Raw genomic sequence first — 16,111 nt, forward strand, 5'->3', positions numbered from 1 at the left:
TCAAAGACACACCTGGGGCAGCCCGGTCATCCCAGTCAAATGCCAAACCACCTGGGCTTCCCTCTCAGCAGCAGAAGAATGAGCGCGGGGTTTCCCAACGCACTGAGAATGGTTACTGTTCCACCAGCTGTCTGGGTATCCCTTAATCCAATCACATGAACACTCAAAATCAACCACCTCTCACACTTGGGAACTATTTTTATGCGGGTTCTTTTTGTAATCCTTGTTATGGAAGGGCCGTATAGATGTATTTCTGGAAGTAAGATTTGACCTAGTTTGCCTTATCTGTACAAGCTAATCTATAAGGAGGTGTGCGTGTCTCTCTGTGTGTGTTTAAAACGTGGAATAACATTTTCCTCAGTAAATTTAGCCTAAGAAAGTCTCAAGTTCATTGAGAAAAGATTGTTCTTAAAAACTCCGTTAGAATAGATAGAGCATATACTTCTCAAACATACGATTAGATGATTGAATTTTACAAGTAGTTTAATTATAATTATTTGTGGATTAATATAAACAGCACACATTTTAGTAGGCAATGAACAAACACCCCATTATTTGAAATGACGAGACTTATTTTTAACTCAGTAGGTTTGGAAGTTTTACTGTACAGAAAATAAATGAGCATCAGTTTAATAGAATTTCCATGTGTTGAGTGTTTCTACTTGTCGGCAGGATTTAGTTTAGTAGGAACAACACATTAATTTAAGACTCTCTTTTGATGCACATATAGTGGACTGGAGGATGCTTTCTCATTTTTCAACAAATGATATTTTTTTCCCTTAGGAAAGAACTGTCTTGCATTGATTATGGCAAAGAGGGTGTTAGGATACCATTTTACCAGGAGCTGAGAGTTTTGGTGTGATATGCCTTGTTTTTATTATGAAAACTTCTGAAACTAGAAAGATTTATGACTGGATTTTAGGCTTTAGACTCTATGAGGAAAAGGAAATGTTTTATGGCTTAGAAAAATGTCACCCAGAAATGAAAGTATGTGTAGAATATATTCTTTCTAAAAACATATATTGAGAGAGTTAAAAAAAAAAAAAAAAGTTCAGGAAAGGGAACTCAAGAAAATATAAGTGGGCAAACATATTTAATGTGAAGTTTAACTTACAAAGTATAAAGTTTTTATAATCAGAAAAAAATGTGAAATAAAGTAAGATGAGTAAATAGAGTTTTAGGATTATAAAATTTCAATTTTCTTTTATTTCAAGAAATGATACTCAAAATTTAGGATTTAGAAGCAGTGTCATTTTAATCATAGTGTTGTGAAACTTTTTTCCTTTTTCTTTTGATTTATTAAATAGAGTCTGTGAACATGCCCACATCATTGAATTGATTTTTAGCCCTTAGTTGGCACTTGTTTTTTGGACATGTTATGCATCAGTCTTTATTAACACTATGATGAAAAATGTAAAAAGTATTAAAAAGCAGATACAAGAGTGGAAAACTACTGTGTAATGAATGTTTTGGTTAAGGTCTCAAACTTAGTCATATTTTCTGGTTGAAATTATGGTATCATTGCTTACAGCTATTTGCCCTATAACAGATTTCCTAACCTCCTCTTATTTCTTCATCTGTAAAATGGGTTCATTAATAGTACTTAATAGAAGTATCAAAGAATTAAATGTGATATTGGTTGTAAAGGGCTTAATCCTGTGCCTGGCACATAGTTAAGTACAAGCTAAATCTATGTTAGCTGTCATTTGTTGTTACAAGCATCAACCTTGGTCATTTTTACTTCTGAATGTTTAAAGATGGGAATATAAACAAAATAATATTTATAGCTAACGATAATACATGTCCTTCAGTATTTGGTTGATTGAGCAATTTTATTAGCAATTTGACTTTAATTTTACACTTGATCTTAGCCAAAAGGTGGAAAAGCAATGTCGACTTTACTTTTGAAAAATAAAGTTTGCATTAAAAGGATATGAGTTTAGAGGCATCACTTAAATTATTGACTTAAAAGAAAAAGGAAATAGAGAAATAAGTATGCTCGTTTTGCTTAGGAGATCTGAGGAAATATTTTGTAGGAACTAAATAAATTTTAAAAATTGGTAACACTAAGATACTAAGTTTTTATTTTCTTTTTAAACTCTGTTAACCACTAGCCACTCTCTTCTATGTTTTCTTTTGTTTTTACATAGGAGGAGAAAATGGTGGGGAGAAGGGAATGCCTGTTTTCTTTATAGGCTTGTAAAGGTTGAACCATTACCTGTGGTTCTGTGAGTGGGGGTGGCTCAGTTTTATGAAGATCTATATTACAAGGCATCTTTACAGGTATTAATCTGGTTATGAGATGACTGTGGCCACTTAGTAGCATCCTAAGAAAGCTAAAGTCCTTCTCCTTGTAGAAAAAGGATCTGTGCTAAAGTTAAGGGGAATAGGCATTTAGGAGGGAGTCTCTGTTCATGAACATTTCGTCCCTAATTTGGTCTTATATCAGCTTTACCTTTGCCTAAACACTTTTTTTTTTTTGTACTTTATAAATGAAAAGGAAGAAGGCCACTGTTCTCATTAAAAGTTTATAACTTGGAAGTGTTAGACAATATAAATAATATGGAAGAAAGACAGGAAATGGAAAAACAATCTGAAATACAAACCCTCAAGTTGTTTATTATCATCTTTGTGTGTATTAGGGGACGAACCTCAAAAAACCTAGCCTACGATCATATTTTGAAAGTAAAGATTCAGTATTTTTTGATTGAAGGAAGATTTTTTGGTAAGATGTCAATGTGCTGAGTTAAAATGTGAGTTAAAGAATTATCTGATTTCAAAACTTATAAGGAAGGCAGTACAGATTCTTTCATTTTTGTTTACTCTCTTTTAAACCTAATATTTTTGGATTTTCTTATAAAAAATAGGATATTTTGATTCTTTTTCCCTCCAGATAGCTGAAATTATTTATAATGGTCTCCCTCCCTCCCACCTTCATTTCTTTTTTTTCTTTTCTTCCACATAATCTTTGACCTTTCAGTTTGATTCTCTTATATTTGGTCTAACTACATGTTTTGTAGGAAGTAAATTATGTATCATGTGTTTATGATGCAAGAATTGTTATTCTCCTTAATAGTATCTCTAGCTGTTTCTTAACTATATAATTGCCTAGTCCAAAACATGTTTCAAAAAGTCCTCCTGTAGGATGCCTTTTTGTAGTCATCTCTGAACCAGTCATGGTTCAAAATTCAAACTTTTTGAGATCAGAGTTAAGATTTGTTTTGTTTTGTGTTTTTTTTAAAACCTTCAGCTTTCTTTCAATGTCAGTAAATAATACTGATGCTTTGCTGTCCCTGAGTGGGCATTTAGGAATAAAAGCTTTTTTTTTTTTTTTTTTTGTGGTAAGGAGCTGTTGAAGGAAAGCCCTTACAACATTTTATCAGAAAGCAAGCTACCCCTCAAGAAAGAACCCTCCTTCCTGGTTTATTGTTGTGGAGGTCCTACTATAGATTTAGATAAGTCTAGGAGATTAGGGTTTGGTTTTGTTTTTTAAAATAACAAGCTTATCTTTTTTTTTGTTTTTCCTTTTTAGATTTTTAAAAACCAAAAACATTTATTGCATGACTAATTGTTGAAATTCTTAAGATGAACTGGATGTTGCAACAGCTGCCCTCTTGGGTTTAGGTGTTTTCCTTCACGGAATCCATGCCTGAGTCTGCGGTATACAATTTTTTGGTGCCTCATCTGACCAGTCCCCGTGGCATTTTGTCTTCTAGCCTTGGCCCACTCCAGTTATGCTTTCTCTTGCGCTTCTCAGGGTGGCCACATGTGCCACAGGTCGACTTGTGAAGGCGGTGGGCCTCAGAGCCACAGCGGCAGCGCAATGTATACATCTTATTGTGGCTCTTTCCAGATGATGGCAGTCCCTTCGTCATCTTGCTTCTGTGGCCGAGACCAAAGGGAAAATATGGGTTTGTCTTTGTCTCTCCAGTTTTTTTTGGATCATGCGCTGTTATGTTTTCCATTTTCTGCACCTGCTAAAGAAAGGCCCTATTCCAGGGATTCAGTTTTGTAATGTCATGGATATATTTGAAATCTATCCCTTTTACTTGAATAGTAGTTAATGGTAATTATAATAAAAATAATATTAATGGGCAGCTAACATTTACTGTTTCCAAGTTTTGGTGTTTTTTTTTTTTTAAAAAACATATTGCATCATGTATTTTCCCTAACAGTCGTATGAGATAGATTCTATTCTTATTATTCTAATTTTATGGAATAAAATTAGACAGGAGAAGTAACTTGCCCATGGTCGCAGGATTAGGAAATGATTGGACCAGGATTCCCATCCAGGAGTCTGCTTCCAGAGCTCCTGCATTTAACTGCTCTGCATTCTGCCATCATTTCTTTCTTTCTTTTTTTCTTTTTTTTTTTTTTTTTACCCTAAAAGGACATAAAGCATTTTTACATTTTATATTGAATTTATGTTTGAAGGTGATAGCCTGAGAATGTGCATGATATTAACCACAGTTTTCAGACATTTTATTCTATTGCTGAGAAAATACGTAGTAATAAAAAAAGTTTGGACCAGAATGGTTTGTTCTGTCTTCTCAGGTGACCTTGTGTAGAGTTAACATCCTATTTTGGGGAAGAAATCTATTAATTTGTAATTGAGTCCCAGGCTTTCCTGTGTCCTAATCATATTTTTGGTATTTAAATATGCTCATTTTAAACTCATTTGTTTCCTTTGGACGTTCATTCTATATGTATATAGATGTCCATATTTACTTTTTTTTTTTTTTTTGAAAGTTGTTTTGAGAACATTTCTCTCAGTGCCAAATATTATAGACTCAATCAAGTACAGGAAGTACAGCCAGGCTTCTGGGGAACTGAATATTTTTAGGTGCCTGTTCTCCCTTTCTTTTTCTGTTGTTGCCTCTACTCTTTTGTTTGTTTTTGTTTTGCTAAATGGTTTTCTCTGCTTTCTTATCCTTGTGCAGTGTCAGTCGTGTTAAGTTCAGCTAGCCCCCATAGGACATTTTCTTGGTTATGATGGTCTAAATTCTTTTTTTTTCTTTTTTTTTGAGACACAGTCTCACTCTGTTGCCCAGGCTAGAGTGCCGTGGTGTCAGCCTTGCTCACAGCAACCTCCAACTCCTGGGCTCAAGCAATCCTGCTGCCTCAGCCTCCCAAGTAGCTGGGACTACAGGCATGCGCCACCATGCCTGGCTAATTTTTTATATATTTTTAGCTGGCCAGTTAATTTCTTTCTATTTTTAGTAGAGACGGGGTCTCACTCTTGCTCAGGCTGGTCTTGAACACCTGAGCTCAAACAATTCTCCTGCCTCGGCCTCCCAGAGTGCTAGGATTACAGGCATGAGCCACCGCGCCCGGCCTGATGGTCTAAATTCTAACTTGCTAGGAGAAAGAATCTATTTGTCTCGTGACATGAAGGAAGTCCAACACTGTTTAGTTAACCACTGTTGGAAGAGCCCAGTTACGTGTTCATGATAGAGTTGCCTTTTAATCTAGCAAGGAAAGGGCAAGGAAGGGGCTAGATGCAGGAAGAAAATACGTATCTTTAGTACAGTTAGCAAAGAAAACCATTGTCCACAAAAAACCTTTTGGGATATTAAGTTTTGATACATTTTGAGGTTATTAATTTGAGTTAGCCCTTTGCTTTTTCTTGCCTTTGCAGATGTTGGGATTTTGTGACAAACCTATTTTCATAGCTCTTAGTTTATGGGTGTGAACCTGAGTGAATGAATTTTTCAGTCATATGTTATAACTGTATTTTAAATTTCTTGACATTTCCTTTAAAAACTTAAACTTTCTCTAAAGTGTATTCCAGAAAAAAAAAAAAGTGTGATGACTGTAGTTATCTTTTAAACTTCTTTAGGTTCATTGTACTTCCCTTTCTGCGTGCTTTGCCTAACTAAGGCCTGAGTCTCAAAATGTTTGGGACTTTTAAGAATTAAAAAAAGTCCCTATTACAAAATTTATAGAAAAGAATATCTGTCAAATTGTGTAAGGTATATGTAAATAATTCACAAATTTCATGAAAATATAATTTTCTCCTTTTTGTCTACCTTGATAAAACATTCAGATAGAGACTATAAAACTACATGGTTTAAGGAAAGCTTTATGCATTACAACCACAATTTTTATTTTGGTAACATAGGAGAATTACATGGTTTTATACTTGAAGTGCTGGTGATATAACATGCAATTGTTTATGGAAGAAAAATGGAGTCATAATTTTGTGTGTCCTTATAACCTGATAATAGTGGAAACCCATTGTGAGATTTAGCATTTAGCACTTTGCAGACCAGTGGGAAGTTTTTTATTTCTGCTTTGTCAAGAATATTTATTACAGAACTAGTATTCTTGCTCTCTGTCAAGAATACTAGACCATCTAGTATTCTTGGCTCTAAAAGCCAAGTGGAGACTGTCCAATGTTTCCCTCACCCCACCTTTTAAATCCCAAACTTTGTACTTTGAAAATATTAAACATACAGAAAAGTTTAATGAATAATACAGTGAACATTGAACCACCTTCAACCTCGATTCAACAATTACCAACATTTTGCCACATACATTCTCATTGTGTGTATGTACATTTCAGGGAGCGGGGGCTTGGCATTGCTGAACCATTTGAAAGTGATTTCAAACCTTACAACAATTCACCTGTAAATACTTTAGTATGCATCTCCTAGAAATAGGACATTCTTCTCTATGACCACTATATTATTACCATATGTAAGAAAATAACAATAGTTCTATACTGTCATTTTAAATCTAGTCCGTATCTAAATTCTTCAAGTGTCTCCAAAATTTCTTTCATAGATATTTTTCAAACAACAGTCTGGTTAACACATTGCATTTGTTTGTGTCTCTTTATCCCTTTAAAATCTTGATTAGTTTCCCTTATGCTTTCTCTTTCATGCTTTTTTCCTTTGGAGACAGGGTCTCACTTTGTTTTCCAGGCTAGAGTGCAGTGGCATCATCACAGCTCACTGCAGTCTCAAACTCCTCTGGGCTCTAGTGATCATTCTGCTTCAGCTTCCCAAGAGTCCAATTTTCTTATAGAAATTCACATTCTCCATTTGTTGTTTCTTCCTGGTGTCTGCCCAGTGAAGTTGGAAAATATTCCTGACATGGGAGCAGGAAGCCATATGAGATATTAAAAAATAAATAAATAAATAAATAAAGCTTCCCAGGGAATTGGATAGTGACTAGTAGTTATTACTTGGCTGGGGTTAAGAAATGATAAAAATTAAGAAAGGTTTTTTTTTTCAGGTTAGCGAAGCAGCAGTTGGGAAAAGAATGGGAAAAGAAAGAGATTAAAGGGAATGCTATGGCACTGAGGCATGATAATAGGTGAGTTATGTAATAAAGAGGGAAGAGGGTTGGAGAACCACAGTCCTCAAAACCTAGAGGGTTAGATGTCCACTGTGTTTTGGATGATTGGTGCCTTTGGTGTTTTCTGCTCTCTGGGAGGCAATAGTGAGCCCAGGTCAGTTTAATTGCCATTGGAAAAGCAAAAGAGGTTGTGTGCATTGAACCTTTTGTAAGTATGTTATGGAGTTTTCTATGCAAGTACTCAGGTAATATTAATATGTTGTACTACTTCTTGCAAATTTTCAAGATCAGATTTGGAGCCATGATCTTATACTTTGGCTGTGTCTACATATTTTATAATGGTTATATAGGTACTGTAGTGGGAAGAATTTCAGGATCAGATCTTAGGTTGAAATCCTATTCCTACCACATGCTAGCTAATCAACTGTGTTCAAGTACCTTAACCTCCGATTCTGTTTCCTCCTTTGTGATGATGAAGCAGCCCAGCATAGGGGAAAGGGCAGCGGCTTGGCAGACAGGCGGACCTGTTTCTGAAGCCTGGGTCTTCCCCTTCCTAGCACACGGCCTCGGGCTACTTCCTTTACTCTCAGAGTTCTCTTTTGTAGAAGTAGGATTGATAATATCTACTTCAAGTGACTTGTCATGATTAAAGAGATAGCTCATGTAAAACGGTTGAGTGTGGAACCTGGCATATGGTAGGTTCTTGGAACATGTTAGTTTTCTTCCTGCATGGTTATCGTGAGGGTCAAGTTAAATGGTCGGATAAATGTGGAGTGCCTTTGCAAGGAATAAAGTCCTACACAGAAAATTAAGCCAATGCCTAGGAAATAGAATGTGGATATAAAGCCATGTGCTTATTTCCATTCATTTTACATTGTAGAAATCTCTGCAACAATGGTGTCCTAGGAAATACTGTAAGTGCTAGAAAATAATATTTCAGAAATCTGATTTTAAGAAAATAGAACTAATAATTAAGTGTAAAAATGTTGCAATTACTTATACTTTTTTGGTATAGAAAAATGATGCCTTTGATTTCTCAGGGCCGTGCACTAAAATCTTTGTGCCTATGTGAGTGAGTGTTATGTATAGCCTGAATGCTTTCCCTTTGGATGTAGTTTGGAGGCATCTGTTTTATTTACAACAAGTTTTATAAAAACAAAAATAAAGCTAATCACGGTTTTTGCAGTTTGACAATAGAGAAAATATTTAATTTATAGGGGCTAGGGATCATTATTCTGTTTCCCAGTTAGAATTTTTATTTTTGATGCTTGGGACATGGCGTTTGGAACCAGCTGCTGAGAATGTCTGTTAGCATTACAGATTGGTAGGGACTTTCATTAAGACTCTGATTTTCGGCCGGGCGCGGGGGCTCACGCCTGTAATCCTAGCTCTCTGGGAGGCCGAGGCGGGTGGATCGTTGGAGCTCAGAAGTTCAAGACCAGCCTGAGCAAGAGCGAGACCCCGTCTCTACTAAAAATAAAAATAAATTAAAAAAAAAAAGTTAATTGGCCAACTGAAAATGGAAAAAAATAAATAAACAAAGGAATAAAAAAAGACTCTGATTTTCTTTTCCTCTGTAGAGGAGGAAGGGTACTATTGGCTGGGCCCAAGAATTAAATTGACATGGGACAGATTAATGGGAGAAAAACATACAGATATATTTAATACAAGTTTTACGTGGCACAGGAGTCCTTGTAAAGAAATGAAGACCCAGTGAATTGTGAAAATGTGATGAGGCAAAAGGGGCTCAGGCTAAGGCAGTCCATTGGGTAGAGAAAGAAGTGGCTAGGAAGATGAGGATTAGTGTAATAGGACTTGTTTGTGCAGACTTCCTTTGGCCTTAATTTTTTGTTCTTGATGATAAGAATTATGCTGTTTTCCTTCTAGTATAGAGGGGGCATCTTTCACGTGGGAATTTCATCTTCTGCCTTAAGAAACAGCACAAAAGGTCAGAATGATCTTCCTGTACCTGCTGTTTTTCAGATGCCTTTAACTAAGATAATATGCCAGAGTGGAATATTTTGGGTGACAGATCATTAACTCCTTCACCCCAAAAGATTAAGATCACTCTCATTATTTATAAAACCTTAGAGAGACAAACTGCCTTTGTAAGCTCAAAGATCTCTCAGCATGTTTCCCAGCTAAATAGGAGGTAGGTGAAACATTTCCATTTTTAACTGTTACTATTGTTTAATTCTCTAAGCAGTATGTGTGGAGAGTAAATTAAATAACTTTGTTGCATATGAACTTTTTTGCTGTTCTTTTTTTTTTTGAGACAGAGTCTTGCTTTGTTGTCCAGGCTAGAGTGAGTGCCGTGGCGTCAGTCTAGCTCACAGCAACCTCAAACTCCTGGGCTCAAGCGATCCTACTGCCTCAGCCTCCCGAGTAGCTGGGACTACAGGCATGTGCCACCATGCCCGGCTAATTTTATATATATATCAGTTGGCCAATTAATTTCTTTCTATTTATAGTAGAGACGGGGTCTTGCTCTTGCTCAGGCTGGTTTTGAACTCCTGACCTTGAGCAATCCGCCCGCCTCGGCCTCCCAGAGAGCTAGGATTACAGGCGTGAGCCACCGCGCCCGGCCTTTTTTGCTGTTCTTTTGGCCATGTATTTATTAATACACGTGTAGACCTGTAGAAATCCAACGAAAGAGCCCATCTATAAACTGAATTGATCTTTGAGCCTTTACTCTCTCCCTGCCCACATGCTCACACATACACACTCACTTTTTTTGTAGTTTTGTAAAATTTTTATGTATTTTTTTATTTTTATTTATTTTAGCATATTATGGGGTTACAAGTGTTAAGGTTACATATATTGCCCATGCCATGCCCCCCCACACTCACTCTTAATATTTTTAAATTAAAGCTTGAAGGACAAGTGTTATTTGTTGTGAAAAACCTAAATGAATGTGATGATTAAAACTTTTTGTGGGGAGAGAAGGCCATACTATGACTTATTTAATCTTCGTTACTTCCGTTTAGTTTGTTTTCCTTTTATAGACTGGAAAACAGCTAGAAGAAGCAAGCTTTTTGTCCTGAGGAGCTAAATTGTTTAGTGAGACACTTTGTATATCTTGTCATCTGTTGTATTTTATATCCTTAGCATGAAATATCGAGATGTTTATATTTATAAAATATTTTATTTTTTTCATGTAGTCCTAAGTTATAATGAAAGTTACTTGAACCTTTTAGTGATATCTAAAATCTAGAGGTATAGGTGTACAAGTAGGATCCTAGAATTCAGATACAGATATGTATTGTATAATTTATATAATATAGAATATTATATAATATGTATATAATGTATAACATATATAATATGCATATATGTTTTATACGTATGTAGTTTTATATGCAGTAATATATAATTATATATTGATGCCTTGAACTGGAAAATTAAAAATCTAAAAGTGAAAGTTTTAGAAACATCGTTCCATGTTTGCTTAAAAATATTTTTCAATACTTGTAGAGTGTATACTTTGATTATGAATAGTACTGTTTTCAAGTAGCTTTTGATAAAATACCAGATTTTGATAAAGACATTAAGAAAGAACTTTTCTCTGATTGTGTTTAGCTTGCTATTCCGTTAGCAATAATTGAGAAAGGGCTAGCTAGTTAATTCTTAAAATGTTGACATTTTAATACTGGGCAAATCTCTACTGTGAAATCCTAGAGAATAGACTTTTCTTCTTTCTTGTCCTTACCTTTACTTTTTCCTTCTCTACTTTTCAGTTGTCTACCTTTCTACTTCCTTCCCTTCTCTTCTTCCTTTTTTTTTTGCCTTCCTTTCCTTCCTTTTAATGACCTTCTCTCCCAGTGTTTTTATCTGTTACTTGTATAGGAGGCACTGAATATATTGCTAATAGTAGCTGCTTTAAGATTGGGTCCAAAAAGTCTCCTGAAGTTATTTTATGACTAAATCAGTTATATAATACTCACTTTTAAGTCTCTGGGCAATAATTTTTGCTTATTTGGATCTCAGAATCCAAAGTAATATATTCTATCATTGTTGCAGTTTTTTAAGTAGATCTGTTAAGTTCCTTCTTAACTATATTTAGGTCCAATTAAGAAATATAGAGAGTGACATGGTCAGATTTCATTTGTGGCAGGGCACTCTGTAGCAGCATGTAGAATGATTTAGGGCCAAGACCGGAGGAAGGAGGGTGATCATTAGTAGATTCTAGCAGTAGCCAGATAATTGTCCTTTATTGCAGTTTTCTTCCCCTCCAATACAGGAGTTAGTCTGTAACCATATATTGCATTTAGATGTCATGTCTTTTTAGTGTCCTTTAATGTGCAATAGTTCTTCCAGCTTTATTGTTTATTATGTGGACATTTTATAGTATGCGGCCATCCTCCCCCTCCCATTTTTGAATAGTGTGTTCCTTATTTTTGGTTTGTTTGATGTTTCCTTTTGATAAGATTTCGGGTTATGTATTGCTGAATGGAATATTACATGAGGGATGTGTCTTAGCATTTCACATCTGGAAGAACACAATGGTCCCGTACTTCATCTGTGATGTGAATTTTGACCATCAGTTTCATTGTCTGAATTTTCCATGATACAGTTTCTGTACGTCCTTGCAACTAATAAGCAGTCTGTAGGGAGAGAGAGACACTTTAAGACTCTTGAAATAATACTGCTTTTCATAAAGTCTCATCACCTATATGTAGCGTCCATCTGTGATACTTATTTGAATCAGTCTTTACTATTATGGTTGTAAAATGGTTTTGCCTACTCTACTGCTGCCCCCACATTTACCAGTCTTTATTCAGCATTCTACTGTAATAAGAGCTGTCTTATATGTCCACATGTATTATTTATTATTGGTATGAATTTATGGTTTCCCATCTTTCCCCCAATGGCTGTCAGTTCATTACTGTCCTCAGATATTTTGGTGCTCAGATTGTCCCAAATCTCACTAGTGGCACCTTCTTCTTCATGCTGTCTCCTGTGGCCTCTTACATGCCCTCATCAATTTCTTTAAGCGTGTCACTGTTTATAATAAGGCTCATCTTGTGCCTTTTTATTTTTTTATTTTTTATTTCGGCATATTATGGGGGTACAGATTTTAAGGTTTCAATAAATGCCCATTTCCCCCCCTCCCCCCAAAAGTCTGAGTCTCCATCACGACCATCCCCCCATCTTGTGCCTTTAATGCCCAGTGCCGGAGTCAGTCACTTCTCCCAGGAGCCTCAGTTCCTCTTTTTGGGGAATGGTACCTGAGAACCGAGATCTGGACACTTGGTATGTGCATGACTGCTGGATGTCTTTGCTTTTGGGCCCTATCAGGGAGCTAGAAAATTTGCATATGTCTATATCTACATACACACATATTCACACATCTGTATGTATATACCCATATAACATGGATGTATGTATGAACATGGATATATTTTTTCAAAATGTGAATTCACACTGATAACCTCCAGTTCTCCCTTCTTCTATAGTGAGAACACAGGCTTCCAACAGTACCATGATTTTCACTCATTTGCTTGAAATGAGTATCATCTAAAATAGTTTCAGAATAGCTTCACCTGTATCACTAAAAAACAACAACACCCCCCTACCCTAGCATAACCAGCCTTATTGTTTTCCATTTACAATGATAAGCAAATATATGTGTTTTCTTATTTCTCCTTTTTTCTGACCCAAAAGATAGCATATACTGCCTGTATAAGCGCTTTGGCACTTAGCTATTTTCACGGGAAAATACAACCTGGAAATTTTTCCACGTCAGTTCATAAAGATCACTGTCATTCCTTTGTGTGTATGTGTACTAACTAGTTTATTCATTCTGTCTTCTGTGTTTGTATATCCAGGTAGTAGTTTCTTGTATTTTACAGTTAAACAGTGCTGGAGTGAATAACCTTGTGTCTTTTCATACTAGTAGGAGGTATATCTTCAGAATAAATGTAGGAAGTGGGATTACTAGGTCAAATTGATAAATGCACATGTAGTTTTGCTAAATGTTACCAAATTCCTTTCCATGGGAGTGGTACTGTTTTGCATTCCCTTCAGCAGTGTATGAGAGGCTGGTTTCTCACAGCCTTACCAAGAGAGTCTATTGTGGAGCTATTGAATTTTTGCCAATCTGAAGGGCAAGGAAATAGTATTTCAGTGTAGTTTAAATGCGCATTTTCTTATTGCGAGTGAAACTTAACGTCCTTTCAGATCTAGAAGAGCCACACATAAATGGGAGATGTCTGTACATGTCTTCTTCCATTTTTCTCTAGGATTTTTGGTCTTTTTTACTTGTTTATTAAGTTCTTTGTATGTTAGGAACATTAGCTCTTTATCCGTAATATAGATTGCAAATATTTTCTCCTAATTGTCTCATTTGATATTTTTTGACTTTGCTTATAGTGGATTTTGCTATTGAAAGTTTTTTTTTTTTAATTTTTATGTAGTCAAATTTATTAATGATTTCTATTATTGCCCTGACGTTTTGAGCCGTAGTCAGAAAACATAATGAGTTTAAAATGGATTTGCCGTGTTTAACAGGACCAGAGAAATAGGAACAATTCTTTCGGCTCTATTTATCACTGTCCTGCAATCTTACATTTAAAAGCCTGAACCAGAAAAATCTGCTATTTTATGTATAGAATAGATAAATTTATTTTTTTTTAACTTTTTGTTACAGAAAATTTCAAATATCCATAAAAATAGCACTCATGTACTGATCGTTTAGCTTCAGTAATTATCAGTTCTTTTACACTTCCCATACCAAATGACCTAGATTATAGGTTTTCAGTTATGGTGAATTATCCTTATAAAGAGTAAAGTTTGGAGTAGCCTAATAGGCCTTGGCCAACTGACCTCCCAGGCTCTCAGGCCTCTTCTCAACGGTCATGGCACCAGATTTTTCCTCTTTTAGGGCTTCTGTAACTTCTCCATTGACTACAAATCTGAAGATTATGGAAAAAAAGATGACAAAGATAATAAATCATAGACTAATAATGTTGCCACAAATCAGTGAAATAATTCAGACTTGGCTGATTGATGCTTAAAGTTGCATCTCTTATTTCAGGTCAAGGTAAAATATATAAGTATATGTATTCATCTCTTTTCCATGGTTCATTGTTGAATTAGGCTAGAACCAGCGAACATCTTTTATTATGAGATCTGAGAAGATGGCTCACAGATGTTTGCTAGCCGGAATCTAAGTACCGCACAGAAAACATTCAAAAATTCTAATTCGTCTAATGGAATTTTCTTTGTACTACAATTATTTTAAATTGAAACTATATTGCTTTTATTTGATAGCTTCCTTGGAAATTGTTTTATTAATTCAGTGTATTCATTTCCAGCTTATTTAAGAGTCCATGGTCAATTTGGAAGAATGATAAGTTCACAAGAGCTCTGGGATTTCTTCATTTATTTTATTTTTAGGGTCTGTATTCTACTTGGAACAACATTCTTGCTACGTTGAAACCCAGTTGAAGGTACTGAGTTAGAGTTTTAGAATAGTTTTTCCCATCCTGCTTATGTAGAAGCTGATCAGTCACTTGCTGACAATCATATGCTGAGAATTACAGTATTTTTGAGAAAATATGTTAATAGGAGAAGGAAGGAAAAATCAACGAATTCTTCCCTTCTGATGACTATAAATAATTTGCATAAGTAAAGTCCACATTTGGTTTCTTTTTTTTTTTTTTTTGAGACAGAGTCTCACTTTGTTGCCCAGGCTAGAGTGAGTGCCGTGGCGTCAGCCTCGCTCACAGCAACCTCCAACTCCTGGGCTTAAGCGATCCTCCTGCCTCAGTCTCCCGAGTAGCTGGGACTACAGGCATGCGCCACTATGCCCGGCTCATTTTATATATATGTATATATTAGTTGGCCAATTAATTTCTTTCTATTTATAGTAGAGACGGGGTCTCGCTCTTGCTCAGGCTGGTTTCGAACTCCTGACCTCAAGCAATCCGCCCGCCTCAGCCTCCCAGAGTGCTAGGATTACAGGCATGAGCCACCGCACCTGGCCTGGGTTTTTTTTTTTTTTCATGGAGAATAGCAATGGTGGTGATCGTGACAAGACAGAATGCTTTCTGGCAAGAAGTGGATGGAGAAGACTGGTATAATCATGGGGAGTTGTTGCTTCATAGGCCTGTACTCATTGTTTTTCCTGTGCCGATGTCTTGTGAACTGCCTAGATGGACCTAAATGTTACATTTTGGTTGTTTTTTGCCTTTCTTGATCTGTCATTTTTGTGTCATTCTGTTTTTAGTATATGATGTTGTTCATCCCTTTTCTGAAATATCAGCTTATTCACAAAAGAAGATGATTTTCTTATAGCTATCCAGCATGATGGTAAAAAAAGGATCCTTTTATGATTAATACTTCTAAATATATGACAGGGTTCTACTTTTGTGGAATAGGAACATCAGATATAATTTCAGGGTTAAGTTTATTATGAAACAGAAATTCTTTATTAGCTTGTGGGAAATAGTAGCATTCCTGATTAGAAAATAACACGATAAGTAATTGGTTTTGTGCCACTTACCCAAAACGTGAGACACATTGGAGGGGTGTGTGTGTGCACCTGTGAGTATATAATTAAGACCCTTTTTTTTTTTTCCAGTTCCTGTTAATTGAGGTCTGCACACTTAAAATTTCTACTACCTAGAGGTTCTACAGTCTTGATTATTAAAAATTTGGGTGCACATATTTTTCTCTTGGGAGTCCCATTTTAAACTGGTTTAAAGAAAGAATTCTAGATGTGGAAATAGAAACGAAGTAAAAATAGCCAACTAAAGATCTCAAGCCTGCAATAAACTTGGCTTTTATTTCCATGGAGTGTTTGTGA

General features: G+C 35.7%; 1 protein-coding gene and 1 pseudogene across 9 annotated transcripts in view; one reads left to right on the plus strand and one right to left on the minus strand.

Annotated features, from left to right (window-relative positions):
• The window catches only part of WDFY3 (WD repeat and FYVE domain containing 3), a 269,179-nt gene that overhangs the window by 40,370 nt on the left and 212,698 nt on the right, over nucleotides 1-16,111 (plus strand). For 7 of the 9 annotated variants that reach the window (XM_075998724.1, XM_075998723.1, XM_075998729.1 and 4 more), the window contains exon 3: nucleotides 7,240-7,320. The exons of the other annotated variants lie outside the window; for them this stretch is intronic. In XM_075998724.1, coding sequence (XP_075854839.1) covers nucleotides 7,298-7,320 — 23 coding nt within the window. In that variant the 5' untranslated portion in view covers nucleotides 7,240-7,297. The remainder of the gene's footprint in view (nucleotides 1-7,239; nucleotides 7,321-16,111) is intronic. 9 annotated transcript variants of the gene reach the window in all.
• LOC142865540 (large ribosomal subunit protein eL37-like) lies at nucleotides 3,581-3,875 on the minus strand (annotated as a pseudogene).

This window comes from Microcebus murinus, chromosome 29 (genome assembly GCF_040939455.1).
Source record: "Microcebus murinus isolate Inina chromosome 29, M.murinus_Inina_mat1.0, whole genome shotgun sequence".
Taxonomy (NCBI): domain Eukaryota; kingdom Metazoa; phylum Chordata; class Mammalia; order Primates; family Cheirogaleidae; genus Microcebus; species Microcebus murinus.